Consider the following 17,461-nt stretch of genomic DNA (forward strand, 5'->3'; position numbering starts at 1 on the left):
CCCACTCTCGCCATTGGTCCAGCGTTTTCTCTCTCTCCCCCCTCTCAACTCACAGCAGCAGTCTGAGGGATACAGATCAGGGTGAGACTGTTCCTTTTTATTACTATGTCTGTGCCCATTACTGTTTCTTCCTTTAGACAGATACTAGGTCCTTAGTTCCTTATTACATCTGTAATAGCTGTAACACAAAAATGTCTGGTTCTGCTGAACCTACTTGTTCTGCCTGCACCGCTGCGCTATTTCTACCCGAGATGTTCTATCAGACCCGGTGTGTTCGGCCTTCCCTCCAAACTGGGTTTCTTCCCTCTCGCAGTCTATATCCGGCTTGGCTCAGGTCTCCCGTTCTGTGGTGACTGCCTTGGAGAGATCCTCCCTCCGGGGGGATTCTCTCCCCTTCTCCCTACGCGTCTGGCAAGCGTAATAGGGGGGGGTTTCCTCTGAATCATCCCCGGGGTCTTCGGACAGGTACGGGCGTTCCCATCATAGGTCTCGCCCTGCTACCTCAGCTTATCACAAGAGTCCCTCTTCCAGAGGATGCTCCCGCAGTCACCGCTCTGGCTCTCCAGAGCCGCGTACTGGGTCAGTCTCTTCCTCATCTAGGGCCGGCTCAACGCGTTCCCATTCACCTGGAGAGCTTGAGGATGAGGTTTCCGAATCGGCATCAGTCTCAGAGGACCGCTCGGATTCTGCTGACATGGTGAACTCATTGGTTTCAGCCATAAGAGACACCTTTCATCTAGAGGACCCATGAACTTCTGACGTGGCTCCAGAAGTTGCCTTTCATTGTGCCTGACCTCTTCCAGGGCTGCCTCACCTCCTTCTCATTCACCTGGAGTACTTGTGGATGAGGTTTCTGATTCGGCCTCCGATTCAGAGGGCTGCACGGATATGCCTGATGTGGTGTGCTCATTAGTTTTGGCCATAATACACCTTCCAGCTAAATGACCCAGGAACTTCGGACGTGTCTCCAGAAGTCTCCTTTCTTCGTGCCCGACCAGCACCCAAGACTTTCAGCTCTCTTGTTGAATTTGACACCCTGCTGGAATCCGCCTGAAGGCACCCTGACTAAAAGTTTCAGAAAACAAAGTTCAAGCGCGGTTTCCCTTCGCAAAGGACCTCATTGCTCGGTGGACCTCCTCTCCAACTGTGGATCTATCGGTCTCCCGCCTCTCTAAGGCGACTGTCTTGCCGTTGGCTTTTGTGGCGGCCTTCCAGGATCCAGCGGACAAGAAGGTGGAGACCTTGGCAAAATTTGCCTTGGAGATAGCAGGTTCTTCCTTTCTTCCTGCTTTTGCTTCTGCCTGGGTGTCAGATGACCTTTCTGTCTGGTCTCCCAACTCCGCCAGGGTAGTATTCAGGATCCACCAGGGGATCTATCTGTCTAGCTCTCCGAGGCTTCTATGCCGGAGATTTTCTGGGTTCTGCTTCCATGCGTAGCCGCTGTGCTGCCTTTGCCACTGGCTACCTGGTATCCCTCCTTCGTTCCATGTGGCTTATAACCTGGAATGCGCACACAGCCTTCAAGAAGTTAGGCAACGGGCGGAAAGAGTTCCTTATACCTCTGGATAAGGATCGCAGAACCACTTTTCATCGGAAGTCCTCCTCCTTCCGGTCCTGCAGAGCTTTGGTACCAACAAAGGTCCAGCCAGGCGCCTTCACGGGGAGAGGGCTCTCTCCTTCCTGACCCGTCCATCCCGGAGGTCTGCTAACCGTTCCGGCACCCATAGGCCTACCTCGGCCTGAGGGGTCGCCACCACCCGCCGACTTTTCTCGGGTGGTTGGTCGTCTTTCTCTTCCGGCATGCCTGGACACGCACTTTCCTGTTTCCTGGGTCAGGGATGTTGTAGCCAACAGATACAGGGTCGAATTAGCCTCCCTTGGGACTGCATTTTTTTTTCTTCCCGGTCCTCCTCTCTAGCGGAGGCATTTCGGGGAGAGTTCCAGTTCCCTTTCTTCCACGGAGTAATTGTCCCTGTTTCAGGGGAATGTTTTGAAGTTTTTTATTTTTTATTCCAACCTCCTTGTGGTCCCAGAGACGGGCGTTGCTGTTCACCCAATCTTGGTTCTCGAGCATCTCCACCAGCATGTTCTGCTTCCCATTCCAAATGTAGTCTCTCCGGTCGGTGCTGGAGTCCATGGTTCAAGGGAAGATTTTCTTCCCTCAGTGGACATCAACGATGCCTGCCTCCACACTCCAATATTTCCCGGTCATCAGCGGTACTTCCGCTTTGCAGTTCCGGACGGCCATTTTCTGTTGTGGTTCTCCCTTTCGGTCTGACCACTACTCCACGGGTCCTTACCAAGGACCTGACGCCTGTGATAGCCCTGTTACGGACAAGAGTTGTTTCAATGATTCCTTTCTTGGGGAGTCTTGGTCTCAACCTCCAACCCTTGTTTTCTCTTCGGTTGGATGATTAATCGTGACAAGTTCAACCTCTCCCCTAGATAGATTCAAGTTAGGTAAGGTAATTAGTGGAAAGGATACTGCATTGTCAAGATATTGCAGAGAGATGAGCTGGATGGATGGCGTAAGCTTAACCCAGGGGCCAGGCAATATTCTTGCTTTAGTACCTCATATAATACCGCCTCTCGAATAGATTTATGCCTCTGTGATAGGAATGCTTTGACTTGGACTAGTAGGATTCTATAAGCCCAAACCCATCTCTGATCATTGTCCAGTGGTGGTTGAAATTGGTGGTGGTGGTGGTGATAGATATAAAAAGAAATCTGAGTTCCGTCTCAACCCCCACTGGATAAAATTGGTGGGGGATCATGATTGGTTCATGGGGGAGCTAAAAACGTTTTGGGAAATTAACCAAAATTCAGCAGGCCCGCAGTTTATATGGGATTCTATGAAGGCATACTTGAGGGGTCTATATATAGGGCGGATTGGGGAAAAAAGAGTACGCCTAAGAAGAAACAAAATTAAGTAATAGAGTGGCTGTATTAGAATCTGAGATAGAAGGGCATAATGGAGGTGATAAGTTAGTAGAACTTACGATGGCCCAAGAAGAGTTTAAGGAATACCTCCTAAAAAAAAAAAAAAGCGCAGAACAAACTGTTCTTTTCGGGACAACACAACTTTTTTGAAAAAGGTAAATCTAATAAAACATTAGCAAACTTACTTAAGAATCAGGGAGATTATAGCAGCATTGTGGCCCTTAGGGGGGAGGACGGGAAGATTACAACAGATAGACGAGATTGCCGGTATGATCAATACTTTTTTTTTTTCCCAGCTTATATACCTCCAATAATATCAATAGGGGAGGGAAGTAGTGGAATGTCTAAAAGGGATAAATATTCCAGGTATAACGAGTTGAGGGACTTTCTGGAGGAACCCTTTTTCACTCCAAGAAAGAGGAGGCCCTTGCGACTATCAAGGGGAAAACATCCCCTGGTACCGGTGGTATTCCATTTCAGATCTATAGGAACTTCTCATCCTTTCTACTTCCAAAGTTACTGGGGACAATTAATGAATCTAGGAGAGGGGGTGCCCTGCCTAAGTCTGTGTGAGGCGAACATCACTCTGATTAGGAAAAAGGATAAAGACCCTCTGGAATTGAGTTCATATCTCCCCATTTCACTGCTGAATACTGATATAAAAATAATAGAAAAAGTATTGGCGAAAAGATTGGGGAAAGTTATGGAGGTTGTAGGGAAGGAGCAAGGCGGTTTTGTACCCGGAAGAACTGTTCATGATAATATCCATCAGGTGTACGAGGCAATTCAGAGTTGCTCTAGTGGTCCCCGCTCCAACCTGTCGTTGGACGCTAACAAAGCCTTCGACAGGGTGGAGTGGGAATACCTGTGGGAGGTCTTGAGGAGGGTGGGCCCGAACTTCTTGAGTTATATTCAATTATTGTATACGAATTCGGAGGCGAGAGTAGTGGTAGACGGAGTTCTTGCTTACCCATTTAAATTAACTAGAGGCACTAGGCAGGGGTGCCCCCTCACCTTTACTATTTTACTATTTTTAATTTATTTTGTTTTCCTAGCATCTTTAATAAGGAGTACCAATATGTATGAAGGCTTTGGAGTAAATGGGAAAAGAAAATAAGATTATTATTCGCAGACGATATTCTCCTTTTCGTAACAAATCCGCAAGAAAAAATTCAGCATATTATAAAGATATTTGATGACATTGCCCCATTATCTGGTTTAGAAATAAATTGGAGTAAGTCCATTTTGTTACCTCTAGATGAAGATCTAGGGGGTTTGGACAGAAGATTAAAGGTATTGAAAAATACTGAACCTTTTTATATCTGGGAGTTAAAATGGCAGCTGAAAATAAGTTTGTAGTTAATAATCTACGGCCCCTCATTAATAACTTAGAGAAGAGAATCTGAGTCTGGAATAAAATGCCATTCTCAATGTCAGAAAGGATGGCCATAATTTAAGATGGCGATCCTTCCTCAGATTCGGTTTTTCCTTTAGCGCCTCCCCAATGTGGATTGGGAATTCATGGTTTCAAAAATTGGAAGTAATGCTGGGTAAATTTTTATGAGGCAGGAAAAGGGTTCGCTTAAAATAGACGTTTCGCGGCATCACGTGATGGGGGAGGAATGGGGTTACCTAATTTCCTTTATTATTTAGTATCACAGTTAGTTAGAATCATAAATTGGAAGGAATCTAGATATCTGAATATGGTGGTAGAGGGTAAAAAAACAATATATATGATGTGTTAGAATTAGAGGATTACGTTGAGGATCGATGGGATAATTAAAATTTGATCATCAAAATACTAAGTGTGGAATAAGCTAAAAAAATATTTGCACATAAACCATAGTATGGGATTCACGCCACTATGGAGGAACAAAAAATTTAAGGAATTGATACATTGCGAATCAAGTTTTAGGGATAGCAAGGGTATAACACAGATTGACCATATGTTTGATAATGGTCAATTATTCTCATTCAATCACTTTAAAATGTCGAATGGTATAGAAGATAGGGATTGGTTATACTTTTGGCAGATTAGGCACGCAGTCCACAACACAGTAGATAAGGAAATTTATTTTGCTCAAAGGCCTAAGGTAATGGAGGTAATGAGACAAATAGAATATTTTAAGAGAAACTGGATTTCCACCCAATATAAATGTCTGAATAACACATTGGGAAATGTGGGAATTGATAGGATTAAGACAAAGTGGGTTGACAAGGTGGGGCATATACCAGTGGAAAGCTGGGAAATTATAACTCAGAATATTGGGAAGGTATCGTGTAGTATGGAACATAAAATTGTACAATTTAAGCTGGTCCATATGGCTCATTATTCCGCATCCGATTTATATAGGATGGGGGGTGAAAGATTCAGCACAATGTGTGAAGTGCGGGGCGGAAGTGGCAGACTATATACACAGCCTCTGGCTATGTAATAAAATATCTGGATTTTGGGAATCAGTAATTTGTGAGATTGAGAATAAAATACCGGTGGTGGTGCCTCGTACAATCGAATTTATTTTACTTGGCGCCATAGGAAATATGGGTAAATACGAGTATATATTACATAGGGTTCTCTTTTTTGCAAGATTGGTAATCTTAAGAAATGGGATATCCTCTGAAGGGCCAAGGCTAGAAGAGTGGAGAGATGAGCTAAGCAACATAAAAAATAGGGAGTTTAGATGGATTTGGAGCAAGAGAGGAAGAAAAGAATGGTATAAGATTTGGATATTTTGGTAAATATTTTTTGGTTTTTTTTTTCTTCCTCCCTGGACCAGGGATTTGGGTGGGGTAGAATAGTAAATGTTGTTGTTTAAATTTGTATTCGCATCAGTCTTTTTTTTTTCTTGTGGTGATTAATGTTGTATTTATGGTTGGTGACAGTGGAATACAATGGATTGTACAGTTTTATATTTAAAAATAAATAAATAAAAAATAAAAAAACGCTCCCCTGGGGCTCCAGTTCGACGCGGCCTCTGCCCACTTTCGACTCTGCCGGACATTCGGCTTACTCTCTTGTCAGGAGTCATAACTCCGGCATTCTGCTCCAGTTTCCATTCTTTTGCATACTGTCCTGGGTCGGTTGCTGGGAGCTGTGGAGGCCATGCCATTCGTCCAGTGTCATCACCAACCTCTTCAACTGGTGATTCTCTTCCGGTAGAACAGGTCCCCCTTTCAGGGGCGCTCCTTCCTGCCGGTCTGTTGGACTGGGGAGGTGTTTTCAAGGACCAACCGGTCTGGGGCCTTGGTCCCCCCCCCCCCCCCCCCCCCCCAGAAGCCCTTCTCCCCATAAACATGCTGGGTCTAGGGCAATTCTATGTTTGCTTGCTTTTTCGGGAAATTCCCTTCTGGGCGGAACTGAAGTTTCCCACCATTTCAGCGATCTTCATTCCGGACATACTCAACTGGTAGGTGGTCTGTCTCAGCCGTCCAAGGCAAGTGGTTCCCACATCCGGAGGTGTTTGCAGTGACCTGCAACCTCTAGGGCGCTCCAGGCGTGGACCTCTACTCGTCCCGCCACAACTGCAGCGTTCCTCTCTTCTGGTCGGGCTTTGCCCTACCTTATCTGTTTCCTCCCCTTCCTCTCATTCCAGAGTCCTGAGAACTCACAGCAGAGGGCATTCCCGCCATTCTCGTGGCCCAGACTAGCTCTGGCAGGCGTGGTAAGTCGTCGCGGTCAGGCTCCTAACAACCTACCCCTGTGCCTTCCCTCTCGCCCAGACCTCCTATCTTAGGTTCCCTGTGCCGCCTCTTTTTACCGTCTCTGCTTTTGATGGCGTGGAGGTTGAGACCACGGTTTCTCTCCCCAAGTGGTTCGCACCATGCTGAGGGCTCGCAAGCCTTCCTCTGCGAAGATTATTTTCATTGGTGTGAATCTCTGCCTTTTTTCTCTGGTTGTGGTTTTCCTTCCCAAACACCTTTTTCACTTTCCTGTCAGGGTTGGCTGTCTGCTCCCTTTAGGGTCAAAGTTCGGTCCTTTTTCATTCCTTTTCAAAGTCCTCTGGCGTTCAATTCGCAGGTCAAGACCTGTCTTAAGGAGTGGCACGCACTGCCCCTCCTTCTCTGTCCCCTTGTCCCCCTTGGGGCTTACACTTGGTCTTAGGTGCCCTGTAAGGTGCTCCTTTTTGAACCTTTCAGGGATGTTCCTCTTCGCCTCTTTCCTTGGAAGGTGGCGTTCCTTATTACTATTACCCCTGTTGGGTGGGTGTCAGAGTTGGCAGTTTTCTCCTACCGTTCTGCCTTCCTGGTTGTATACCAGGACAAGTTGTTTTCCTTCCAGGTCAGTCCTTTTTAACCTGAGCTGGTTTAGATTTTTTTTTTTTTTTTTTATTTATTTTTTTTTTTTTATCTCAATGAGGACATTGTCCTGCTGTCTTTTATCTGACCCCTTCTCATCCCAGGGAGTTTGCTGCACAAACTGGTTGTGGAGAGCGCTGTTCGGAATTATCTGTCACTTCCTTTCGGCAGTGTGACTCCTTTTTTTTTTTTTTATTTATTTATTTATTTTTTCCGCAAGGTCGTCTTACAGGACGACCTGCTTCTACGGCCACCATTTTTCGGTGGATCCGGTCTGCTTACCGCTACAAGGGGAAGATTCCCCCTTCCGCGTTTTGGCTAATTCCGCCCGGTTTTTGGGGCATCCTGGGCCTTTCTCTTCATGGCTTCGGCCTCGCAGTTCTGTATGGCAGCCATGTGGCAGTCTGGGTCTACCAGATTCATACTTATGCATCAGCTGATGCTACTCTGGGCCGTATGGCATTGCAGGCGGCAGTGGTCCAGCAGTTCACCTGACTGATTCTTTACCCACCCAAGGGACGGCTTTGATACGTCCCAAGGTCTGTGTCCCCCAATGGAGCCGATAGAGAAAAAGGGATTTTTGTCTTACCGTAAAATCCTTTTCTCGGCGGATCCATTGGGGGACACAGCTCCCGCCCTTTCTTCAGTGTTCCTGTGTGTGGTTACCTGTCAGAGGATTTGTTCAGTTATTTTTTGTTCTGGTTGCCTCGGACTGGTCTTGGTTCTCTACCTCTCGGGAATCTCCTCCTGCTTGGTGACTAAACTGATTACCTCAGGATCTGTAGGCGGGTATATCCTGCAGGGAGGAGCCCACTTTTTGTTTTCCACAGTGTCAAGTCACCTAGCAACAGCACAACAGCATATACCCAAGGTCTGTGTCCCCCAATGGATGCTCCGAGAAAAGGATTTAACGGTAAGACAAAAATCCCTTATTTTTGTTAATGCATAGGGACAGCCTCCTAGTGGAAGCAAGATATACCCACGGCTCCTGTGTACCCCAACCCCCCCCCCCCCCCATGGAGCCTCCCAGATTTCACAGGAAATATATATAAAAAAAGAGAAACTTTAGCCACATCTTAATGTGAGGGAGATATGACCTGGCCACGGCTTCACCTAGTAAAATCAGTTATTTACAGGGTTTAGAGCTGGACTTGCACAAGTTTATCATTGCAGTAGGACATACCCTTACAAATGGAAAAATGACATGATGCATGCCTTCCTGTATATAAATTGTCAGGTCAGGAGTTACTCATTTTTGCATGAAAACTCTCTGCAGTGTAGTTTGAGTTGGAGGCATTTATAAAAAGGCACTATATTGTGGACCCCACACAAGGCTTTGTACAATCTTTTTTTTTTTATTTTTTTTTTAAGGGTCGTTATGTTGGTGCATATTCTTGGGCATCTGTTCTAGACCATCATGGACCAATGAAGTGTGTATGTATAGTGCATTGGTCAGATATGCACATTTTTATTCTAATATTTAATCTTTTTCTTATCTAGAATCATAAACAACACCTAATCCAGAGAAGAGGTGCAGAATCTACTCTTGCTACTATTGCAAAGCACTTCTCCTCCAATTTGGCCACGGGCCTGCCACATCTATGGGAGGCAATGGTTGGACCTTTAAGGAACAACATTAAAATTGATGATTTCGGTAAGTTTCCAGTATACAGCTTAAACATTCATAGAACTCTTTGATAAAGCACGTGAAGTGTTAGCTTTGTTGGTTTTATAACTGTTGTCTTACTGCCAGTAGCTTTTAAACGGTGTTCTTGCCAAATCCTAACATTTCTTACCAAGGTAAAACTGTGATTTTGTAGATGGCAAACTTCTCTTGGAAAAGGGAGATGAGCACGCCCAGGAACTAGTAAACAGCCTTCAAGTGTTTGAGGTCACAGCCTCCTCCATGGAGCCCAGTCTTCACCCCTTGGTAATTTATGATTCTAAAGTAAAACACTGGATATTTGTACAATAAAATACCGTAGAATAACACTTGCTATAGTACCAATAGTGGAAGATTTAAAATGACCACAAGCACATAAAATTATATGCAAACTTTTTATCATCCTGTTAAACTAAAAATACTGGAGCTGCATTACCTGGTATATTTGTTTTTCCTGAGCCACTTCAGCCTACTGCTTGTTACTGGTATTCTAATTCTGCCACATTCGAGGAAATGGAGTTGCGCTGCAATAGCAGACTGAAAAAACTGCTGTCTGACTTTTTTTTTTTTATCTATCTTTTTTTATGCATTTAGAAAACTTTTTTGTTCCCCCAGTTGAAGGACTGCTAGTGTCTTCATTTAGGGTGCGGCTCTTAGTGCTGAGACACACAGCAATGTGGCTGAATACCATGCTTTTTTCATTTTGGGTCTACAGCTTTTTTAAATCTGTGCATCACCATAGTAACACACAAACAAGCCTATCAGATAACATGCCATACAATCAGTAATGTAAACAAGGTCTTGTTGTTAAAGTTTTTCTTTGTTTCCAGCTGCTTCAACATCTTCCTCATCTATTCACAAGTCTGCAGCATCCTTACACGTCAGTAAGGCATATGGCCTCTCGTTGTGTAGGAGTTATGAGCCGGATCGCTACCATGGAAACTATGAATGGCTTTTTGGAGAAAGTTTTGCCGTGGCTTGGTGCTATTGATGATAATACAAAACAGGAGGGAGCTATTGAAGCACTAGCTTGTATCCTGAGTTTCTAGCGTTCTCAATTTGCTGTAAAGCTTGTGAAAAAATCTGTAAAAAAAACACACTGGGGATCTAAATGATATCATGAAAGACTAAATGTTGTACAGAGTTAGGTATTTGTTTCTATATGTTTTGCAGGAAAAAGATGAGAATGGTCTGTCTTTTGGACATGGTGCCATTCTTGTCCATGGGCATAGTTTCGTTTGCAGATCATAAGTTATACCAGACAAACCAGTGGTAATGTTACTAGAAGTTATCAAATTCCACATGTTTATGGCCTATCCTCATTGTGTAGTGCTGGCACCTCTACCGATTAGCTGTTCTCCAGGGGGTACTGCTGCCCGGTTGTACACTAAAAATGGTAGGCTTAATTTACTGCATAGTGGCAGGTAAGAGGCAAACAGTGTGTGGAATGGGAAGACCTTTTCAAAGGTTTGTGCTTTTTAATGTACATGAAGCCTCCTGACCACTGGGTGATTTTCAGGCTTCACTATCCTGTACTGGTTTCAGGGAATAAGACAATACACATGTAGCTAGGGTAATATGTTTGGGGCCAAATACTATTCCCACATATAATCCTGTCGTCATAGCTACAGTGATTATGTACAATGATTGTACAGAAATCGCTGTTGCAATATGGACATTTTGTGTTTACAGGATTTGGTCACTTTTTAATCCGGCCAGTTATTGGGGGTAGTTTGTCTCTTACATGTATAGACAGTAAAATACTTCACGGGATACTCCTTAACATTAAAACACAAAAGGTGTGATGGAGCAGCTGGATGTTGGCATTGTCCCATACATAGTCCTCCTTGTGGTACCAGTCTTGGGAAGAATGAGCGACCAGACAGACAGTGTGCGCTTCATGGCAACACAGTGTTTTGCAACACTAATCAGGCTAATGCCTTTGGAGGTAAGTACGTAGCTGATACTTCATCTCAGCCCAATTTACTTTGAGCAGCAAGACACTAATGGCAGCTACCCTCAGTTTGCAGGCAGCATGAAACTGGGACAATCTCCGAGGCATTTCCAAGAAACCCGTGTTTGAGCAAATCATCCTAGTTTAAAAATAGACCAGGAATGGGGCTCTGAATCTCCATTGTGGTCCTAGCTGGATTCTTCCCACGCCACTGGGATTTATACAGCTATCCCTGTAGACGAAGTGATCTCTCAATAAGGCTCGACAGGAAGAAGTCATGTGGGATTGCCTCAGTACTTCCAGAGCCCTATTCCCAGCAGGTCTCTTAACTGTGTATGCTCTGAAATGCTGCAGTGTATCTAGACTGCATTAAGGGAGCCTGTCCCCATTTCATGCTGCCTGTGGTTTAGGGAGCATGAAACTAGTGAGATGTTCTCTTTTGCATGCTACAAAGTTGGAGAACCAATTATCTCCTACACTATTGTACCTGACATAGTACCATCCATGTGGTAATATGAACAAAATTGACAAATTAATGTGAACATTGAACATCTTTTTACAGATATGCGACAAATATACTAACTCCAATGCTAAGTCTGGCATCCTCCATCTATTGACTTGTCAGTAAGAGGGAAATGCATATTGACAGGCTAGGTATTTTTGATGGGATAGAGAAAATGAACTTTAAGCTATAGTCTCCTCAGATATACTACAGGTTTGTGGAGCAGGGAAAACCTATTTGGCGGGGCATCAGTTCATCCTGAAGCCAGGTTCCAGCCTCCGCTTCTCATGACAATTTTAGATATGGAAGTTGCAGTCACAAATAACAGATATATGCACAGGGTATGTAAGACATGTTTGCAACGTGCCAGTATTTGTTTGTAGCACTTTAATAATTTTCTCCTTTTTTGTTAATGATGGTATATTGGTAAAGATCCAAGTTTGGTGTCTTCAGCCCACAGTAATTCTCTTAAGTGGCATTATTCTTTGGATCACCTTGAGTTTTTTGTTTTTTAGGCTGGAATCCCAGATCCTCCCAGTATGTCAGAAGAGTTAATTAAACTAAAAGCCAGGGAGCGCAGCTTCTTGGAACAGCTGCTGGATGGAAAGAAATTGGAAAATTATAAAATTCCTGTTCCAATAAAAGCGGAGCTGAGGAAATATCAGCAGGTAACATGCCAAACGATTTTCTTCTACCTAAGGGCAGCAACTTTGTCTAGAAATATGGCAAAGTATGCTCCAAATGGTTTTTGCATACAGTGTTCGGCTTAATATACTTCTTTACTTTTATAGTGCTATTATATTATACTAGCTGATTCAGTGCATTTTTTATTCCCCTCCTAAAGGATGGAGTCAATTGGCTGGCCTTCCTGAATAAATACAAACTCCATGGAATCCTGTGTGATGATATGGGTCTGGGGAAGACTCTCCAGTCGATCTGTATTCTTGCAGGGGACCATTGCCTTAGGTAAAAAAAAAAAAAAAATTTTTATATATATATATATTTATTTATATATATTTATTTATATATATATATTTATATATATATATATATTTATTTATATATATATATATTTATATATATATTTATATATATATATATTTATATATATATATATTTATATATATATATATATATATATTTATTTACATATATATTTATTTATATATATATATTTATATATATATATATATTTATTTATATATATATATATTTATATATATATTTATATATATATATATTTATATATATATATATTTATATATATATATATATATATATTTATTTACATATATATTTATTTATATATATATATTTATTTATATATATTTATTTATTTATATATATATATTTATTTATATATATATATTTATTTATATATATATATATATTTATTTATATATATATATTTATTTATATATATATATTTATTTATATATATATATTTATTTATATATATATATTTATTTATATATATATATATTTATTTATATATATATATATTTATAATTTTTTGAATCTGTAATTTTACTGATTGAATATTTTAATTATTCTATACATTACAGATCTCAGGAGTATAGCAAAAGCAAGTCTGCAGACTGCATACCTCTTCCTTCACTTGTCATATGTCCTCCAACCTTAACTGGGCACTGGGTGGATGAAGTTGGCAAGTTCTGCGCTAAAGAATATCTCAACCCTTTGCATTACACAGGTCCTCCAACAGAGCGTGCCAGGCAAGTCATTCTCCAATAGAGCCAGGAAGCAGTAAATTTTCTTGATGATAAATGGCAGCTTTAAAAAATTGATGCCTTTTTTAAAGAGTTAAAACCCTTAGGCTGTGTATATTCTTTTTGTGGACAATGCATAGAACGCATTGCAGTCGGAGACACTGCATTCCTGAGTGATCGTAGTGCCGGCATCTTTGAGGGGAATGTTTTCTGTGCAGACATTTCTCAGTGTGAACATAGCCTTATTTAACGCCTCCTATTTAAAGGGAATTTTGTATCTGCAAAGTGTCACTGCTGTAGCACTTTTATAGGCTAAATGTTTAGTCTTGCAAGCTATTGCTTGTCACCTGAGCAATTTGTGCTCATTTGTATTTGTGAATGGCAAGGTATGGAAATGCCGGGCTGCTCATTCTCCCCCTGAAATACAGAGGCAGTCAATCAAATGAAGGCATGCAGGACACCTTAGGTGATCGGCCCCACCCTGTGGGCACTTGCCACTCATTCACTTGTATGTACAAATGCTAATTGCTTGGCTCGCAAAGCCAAGGGTATGTCTGTGAATGTGTTTAACCAAATCCGAAGCTTGTAGTTAATCTATGGTGAGACCATCTGACAGTTTCACTTTAACCCAGTAAGTTTGTATTCAGTAAGCTCTGCTTAGTGGTGGCAGCAGATTCCCTAGCCTCAACCTTTAACATTGTATTCTAAATTACCTTCATAAATTTGATATGATTTTTATAAAATAAAATGTTGTTTTTATTTAGGACAACGTTCTATGCTGATAGGCTTTAATAATCTCTTTTGTGGTGAATGATAGAGGTGGTAGAAGTTCCTACTGTAAGCTACCTGGCAGTCATTATAGTGCTATTTTTCCCTTTTTTTTTTTTATAGGTTGCAACATCAAGTGAAGAGACACAATCTTATTGTAGCTTCTTATGATGTTGTCAGGAATGATATTGACTTTTTCAGGTAGAAGTTCTTTAACTTTTCTTGTTATGGTCCAGCTGTTACTTTACCACTCTTCTTGACACATTTTTGCTCTTCCTTTTCTGCTTTTAATGACTTGAATTCTGCTCAATTTTAAAGCTTTGTATGTTGTGTTGTATGTACCTAAAGTCATGTCTAATGAATGTGGATTTACACTTTTACGCTCTGTACTATCATACATTGTACTTTACCAGATTTAGACAAAATCAGAACTGTCACAAGTTGTCTCTGAATCTGTATCTTATCTTTGTCAATGTCGCGGTCACAGGACAATAACTTTTTATTTCAGGAACATGAAGTTTAATTACTGTATTCTGGATGAGGGTCACGTCATTAAGAATGGGAAGACAAAGTTGTCAAAAGCAGTGAAGCAGATAACAGCAAATTATAGAATTATCTTGTCGGGTACGCCAATCCAGGTATGTTCAAGGCATGTGAAGCCTTTGGGGGCTTCTGTTCAGCTTGACAATTTATTCAGCAGCCATGACCTAGAGCAACCAATTACTACCATCACTCGTTCTGTTAACCTGTTATCTTGTTTCTGTAGAACAATGTTTTGGAGCTTTGGTCGTTGTTTGACTTCCTCATGCCCGGCTTCTTAGGCACAGAACGTCAGTTTGCTGCAAGATATGGAAAACCTATTTTAGCAAGTAGAGATGCTAGAAGCTCCTCTCGTGAACAGGAAGCTGGTAAGCAGTGCACAGGCTTGGTTTCTTACAGAAATGTATCGTATTCTGTCTACTTATCTTACTACTTCATGTTTACAGGTGTTCTTGCAATGGAGGCACTACATCGGCAAGTTCTGCCATTTTTGCTTCGCAGAATGAAAGAAGACGTACTGCAGGATCTTCCTCCTAAGATTATTCAAGATTATTACTGCTCTTTAAGTCCTTTGCAGGTAAAAATTCAAACTCCCTTTTGGCCTTATTTGAAATGTCTGCCATGATTTAATAGGAATTCTCATCATTTACTTCCAGTAAATAGTCTGCCCTGGTTATGTGGTGGATGCAGAGGGGTGACCATTACAAGACAGACCTAGGATAACTCTACAGTGTATTCACACTGCAAATTTTAGGTGACCCTACCCTAACAAGGTGTGATACTATGGCTGTCCTATGTCTAGGACAGCAAATCATGAAGTTTTCTAGTGAATGACAGTGAACGAAAGATCTTGAATTTGGAGGAATTAATACAGAAAATATTAATTGCAAAATTATGTAACTTTTAGTTATACAAAGAAAAACCTTTTATTTGCCAATGTTGGAATACCCCTGTAAATGTCATTATTTGTCAGTGCCATTTCATCTATTGATTCTCAGGTTCAGTTGTATGAAGATTTTGCAAAGTCCCGTGCGAAGACTGATGTAGATGAAACAGTCTCTGCAACTTCAAAGACAGAAGAGAGTGAAAAGCCCAAACTTAAGGCTACAGGACACGTCTTTCAGGTAATGTGCATGTTATTGTTTTTGCTAAAAAGAAAATGTAGATAAAGGGGTAGTATGCATTGTAGACTGTTTCCACACACTGGTAACTTCATTGTGGTAATGTCTCTCTAGGCACTGCAGTATCTGCGGAAATTATGCAATCATCCTGCATTGGTTTTAACCTCTCAACATCCAGAGCACAAGAAGGTCACAGATCAGCTAGCGATTCAAAACTCAACTCTGCGGGATATTCAGCATGCCCCAAAACTATCTGCTCTAAAACAAGTAAGTCTGCCTAAAAAGATGCAATTCTAAAATTGTATACTTCTGTTACTTGCTCATGTTCACCCCCGAGTAGTTTGGGTTGTAATTAACACTACAGCTACCAAACAAAGGATTTGTAAAAGGAATTTTCTTTGCTAGTTCAATTGATGGCTTATCTAGATAGGGCATAAATTGCTGATCGGCACCCACAATATACAGTGAACAGGGCTAGAAGCAGTTAGCTCCAGGCATTGTGCAGTGGTGGTGCTATGTCACTGCAGCTTTGCTCTTGTTGGCAAAAAGCTGAGCTGCGGTAACCAGGCCCAGCCACTACAGAGTGACTGGAGCAAACTACTACTGGCCTCATTCGCTATGTATTGTTGTGGGTGCTGAACAGCTGATTTAAATAATAGCATAAGGTGTCAGCATTTTTAAGGTGAGGAATAGCTTTATTAAACATTATTCTAATTTTTATTTTGCAGTTGTTGTTGGACTGTGGTTTGGGTAATGCTGGGACTCCTGACAGTGGCACTGAAGCAGTTGTAGCCCAGCACAGAGTATTGATCTTTTGTCAGCTAAAGAGCATGCTGGATATTGTGGAACATGACCTCCTCAAGCCTCACTTGCCCTCTGTTACATATTTACGGCTGGATGGTAGTATACCTGCTGGCCAGAGACATTCCATTGTGTCCAGGTAATATAGTTGAAGGTTTTCTCACAAACACATTACCTATCCACAGGGTAAGTGGTGGAGGCGTGACTGCTGGGGCACAACACAATAATGAGAATAGGACTTATAAAGCTTCTATCTGACTGGAGCTTCATGATCCACATTCCTGAGCGAATAATGGAAGATCCCAATGGTCACATCTGTCATAGACAGGGGCGTAGCTATAGAGGTAGTTGCATTGGGGCCCTGGTTCCTAAGGGGGCCCTCCAAAACACATCTCCCCATAAGAGACCAGTATTATAATTGGCACATGGGCCCTGTTGCAGAATTTGCATCTGGGCCCAGAAGTTGCGCCTCTGCTCATAGTCATTCATATCACCTATCCTGTGGATAGGATGGAGGTGTTCATGGTGGCAAAACACCTCAATTTCTTTCTAAACTATTTAAGCCTTATTCTGTGATTATTGGTAAATTGTTTTTTGTCCTCCACAACCCCCACCCCTAGGTTTAATAATGATCCGTCTATTGATGTCTTGCTGCTGACAACCCATGTGGGTGGCTTGGGTCTCAACCTGACTGGTGCAGACACTGTAGTGTTTGTGGAACATGACTGGAATCCAATGAGAGATCTTCAGGCCATGGACAGAGCGCATCGTATTGGTCAGGTAATATTGTAATGCCTTTAGTTATGTAGTTCAGGACAGCACTGTTAAGAATTTCCAGAGACAGAAACCACTTTGTCTATTTAACCCCTTAAGGACCGGGGGTTTTTCCGTTTTTGCATTTTCGTTTTTTGGTCCTTTCCTTTAAAAAATCATAACTCTTTCAATTTTGCACCTAAAAATCCATATGATGGCTTATTTTTTGCGCCACCAATTCTACTTTGTAATGACGTCAGTCATTTTGCCCAAAAATCTACGGTGAAACGGGAAAAAAAATCATTGTGCGAAAAAATTTGAAAAAAAAGTGTTTTGTAACTTTTGGGGGCTTCCGTTTCTACGTAGTACATTTTTCGCTAAAAATTACACCTGATA

General features: G+C 41.8%; 1 protein-coding gene across 1 annotated transcript in view; it reads left to right on the forward strand.

Annotated features, from left to right (window-relative positions):
* The window catches only part of BTAF1 (B-TFIID TATA-box binding protein associated factor 1), a 106,462-nt gene that overhangs the window by 60,448 nt on the left and 28,553 nt on the right, over positions 1-17,461 (forward strand). The window contains exons 22-36 of the mRNA XM_056529386.1: positions 8,737-8,890; positions 9,057-9,166; positions 9,730-9,931; positions 10,699-10,847; positions 11,871-12,023; positions 12,200-12,321; positions 12,921-13,088; positions 13,974-14,051; positions 14,359-14,488; positions 14,617-14,758; positions 14,837-14,967; positions 15,389-15,514; positions 15,626-15,778; positions 16,240-16,451; positions 16,933-17,092. Coding sequence (XP_056385361.1) covers positions 8,737-8,890; positions 9,057-9,166; positions 9,730-9,931; positions 10,699-10,847; positions 11,871-12,023; positions 12,200-12,321; positions 12,921-13,088; positions 13,974-14,051; positions 14,359-14,488; positions 14,617-14,758; positions 14,837-14,967; positions 15,389-15,514; positions 15,626-15,778; positions 16,240-16,451; positions 16,933-17,092 — 2,190 coding nt within the window. The remainder of the gene's footprint in view (positions 1-8,736; positions 8,891-9,056; positions 9,167-9,729; positions 9,932-10,698; positions 10,848-11,870; positions 12,024-12,199; positions 12,322-12,920; positions 13,089-13,973; positions 14,052-14,358; positions 14,489-14,616; positions 14,759-14,836; positions 14,968-15,388; positions 15,515-15,625; positions 15,779-16,239; positions 16,452-16,932; positions 17,093-17,461) is intronic.

This window comes from Hyla sarda, chromosome 7 (assembly GCF_029499605.1).
Source record: "Hyla sarda isolate aHylSar1 chromosome 7, aHylSar1.hap1, whole genome shotgun sequence".
Classification (NCBI taxonomy): Eukaryota; Metazoa; Chordata; class Amphibia; order Anura; family Hylidae; genus Hyla; species Hyla sarda.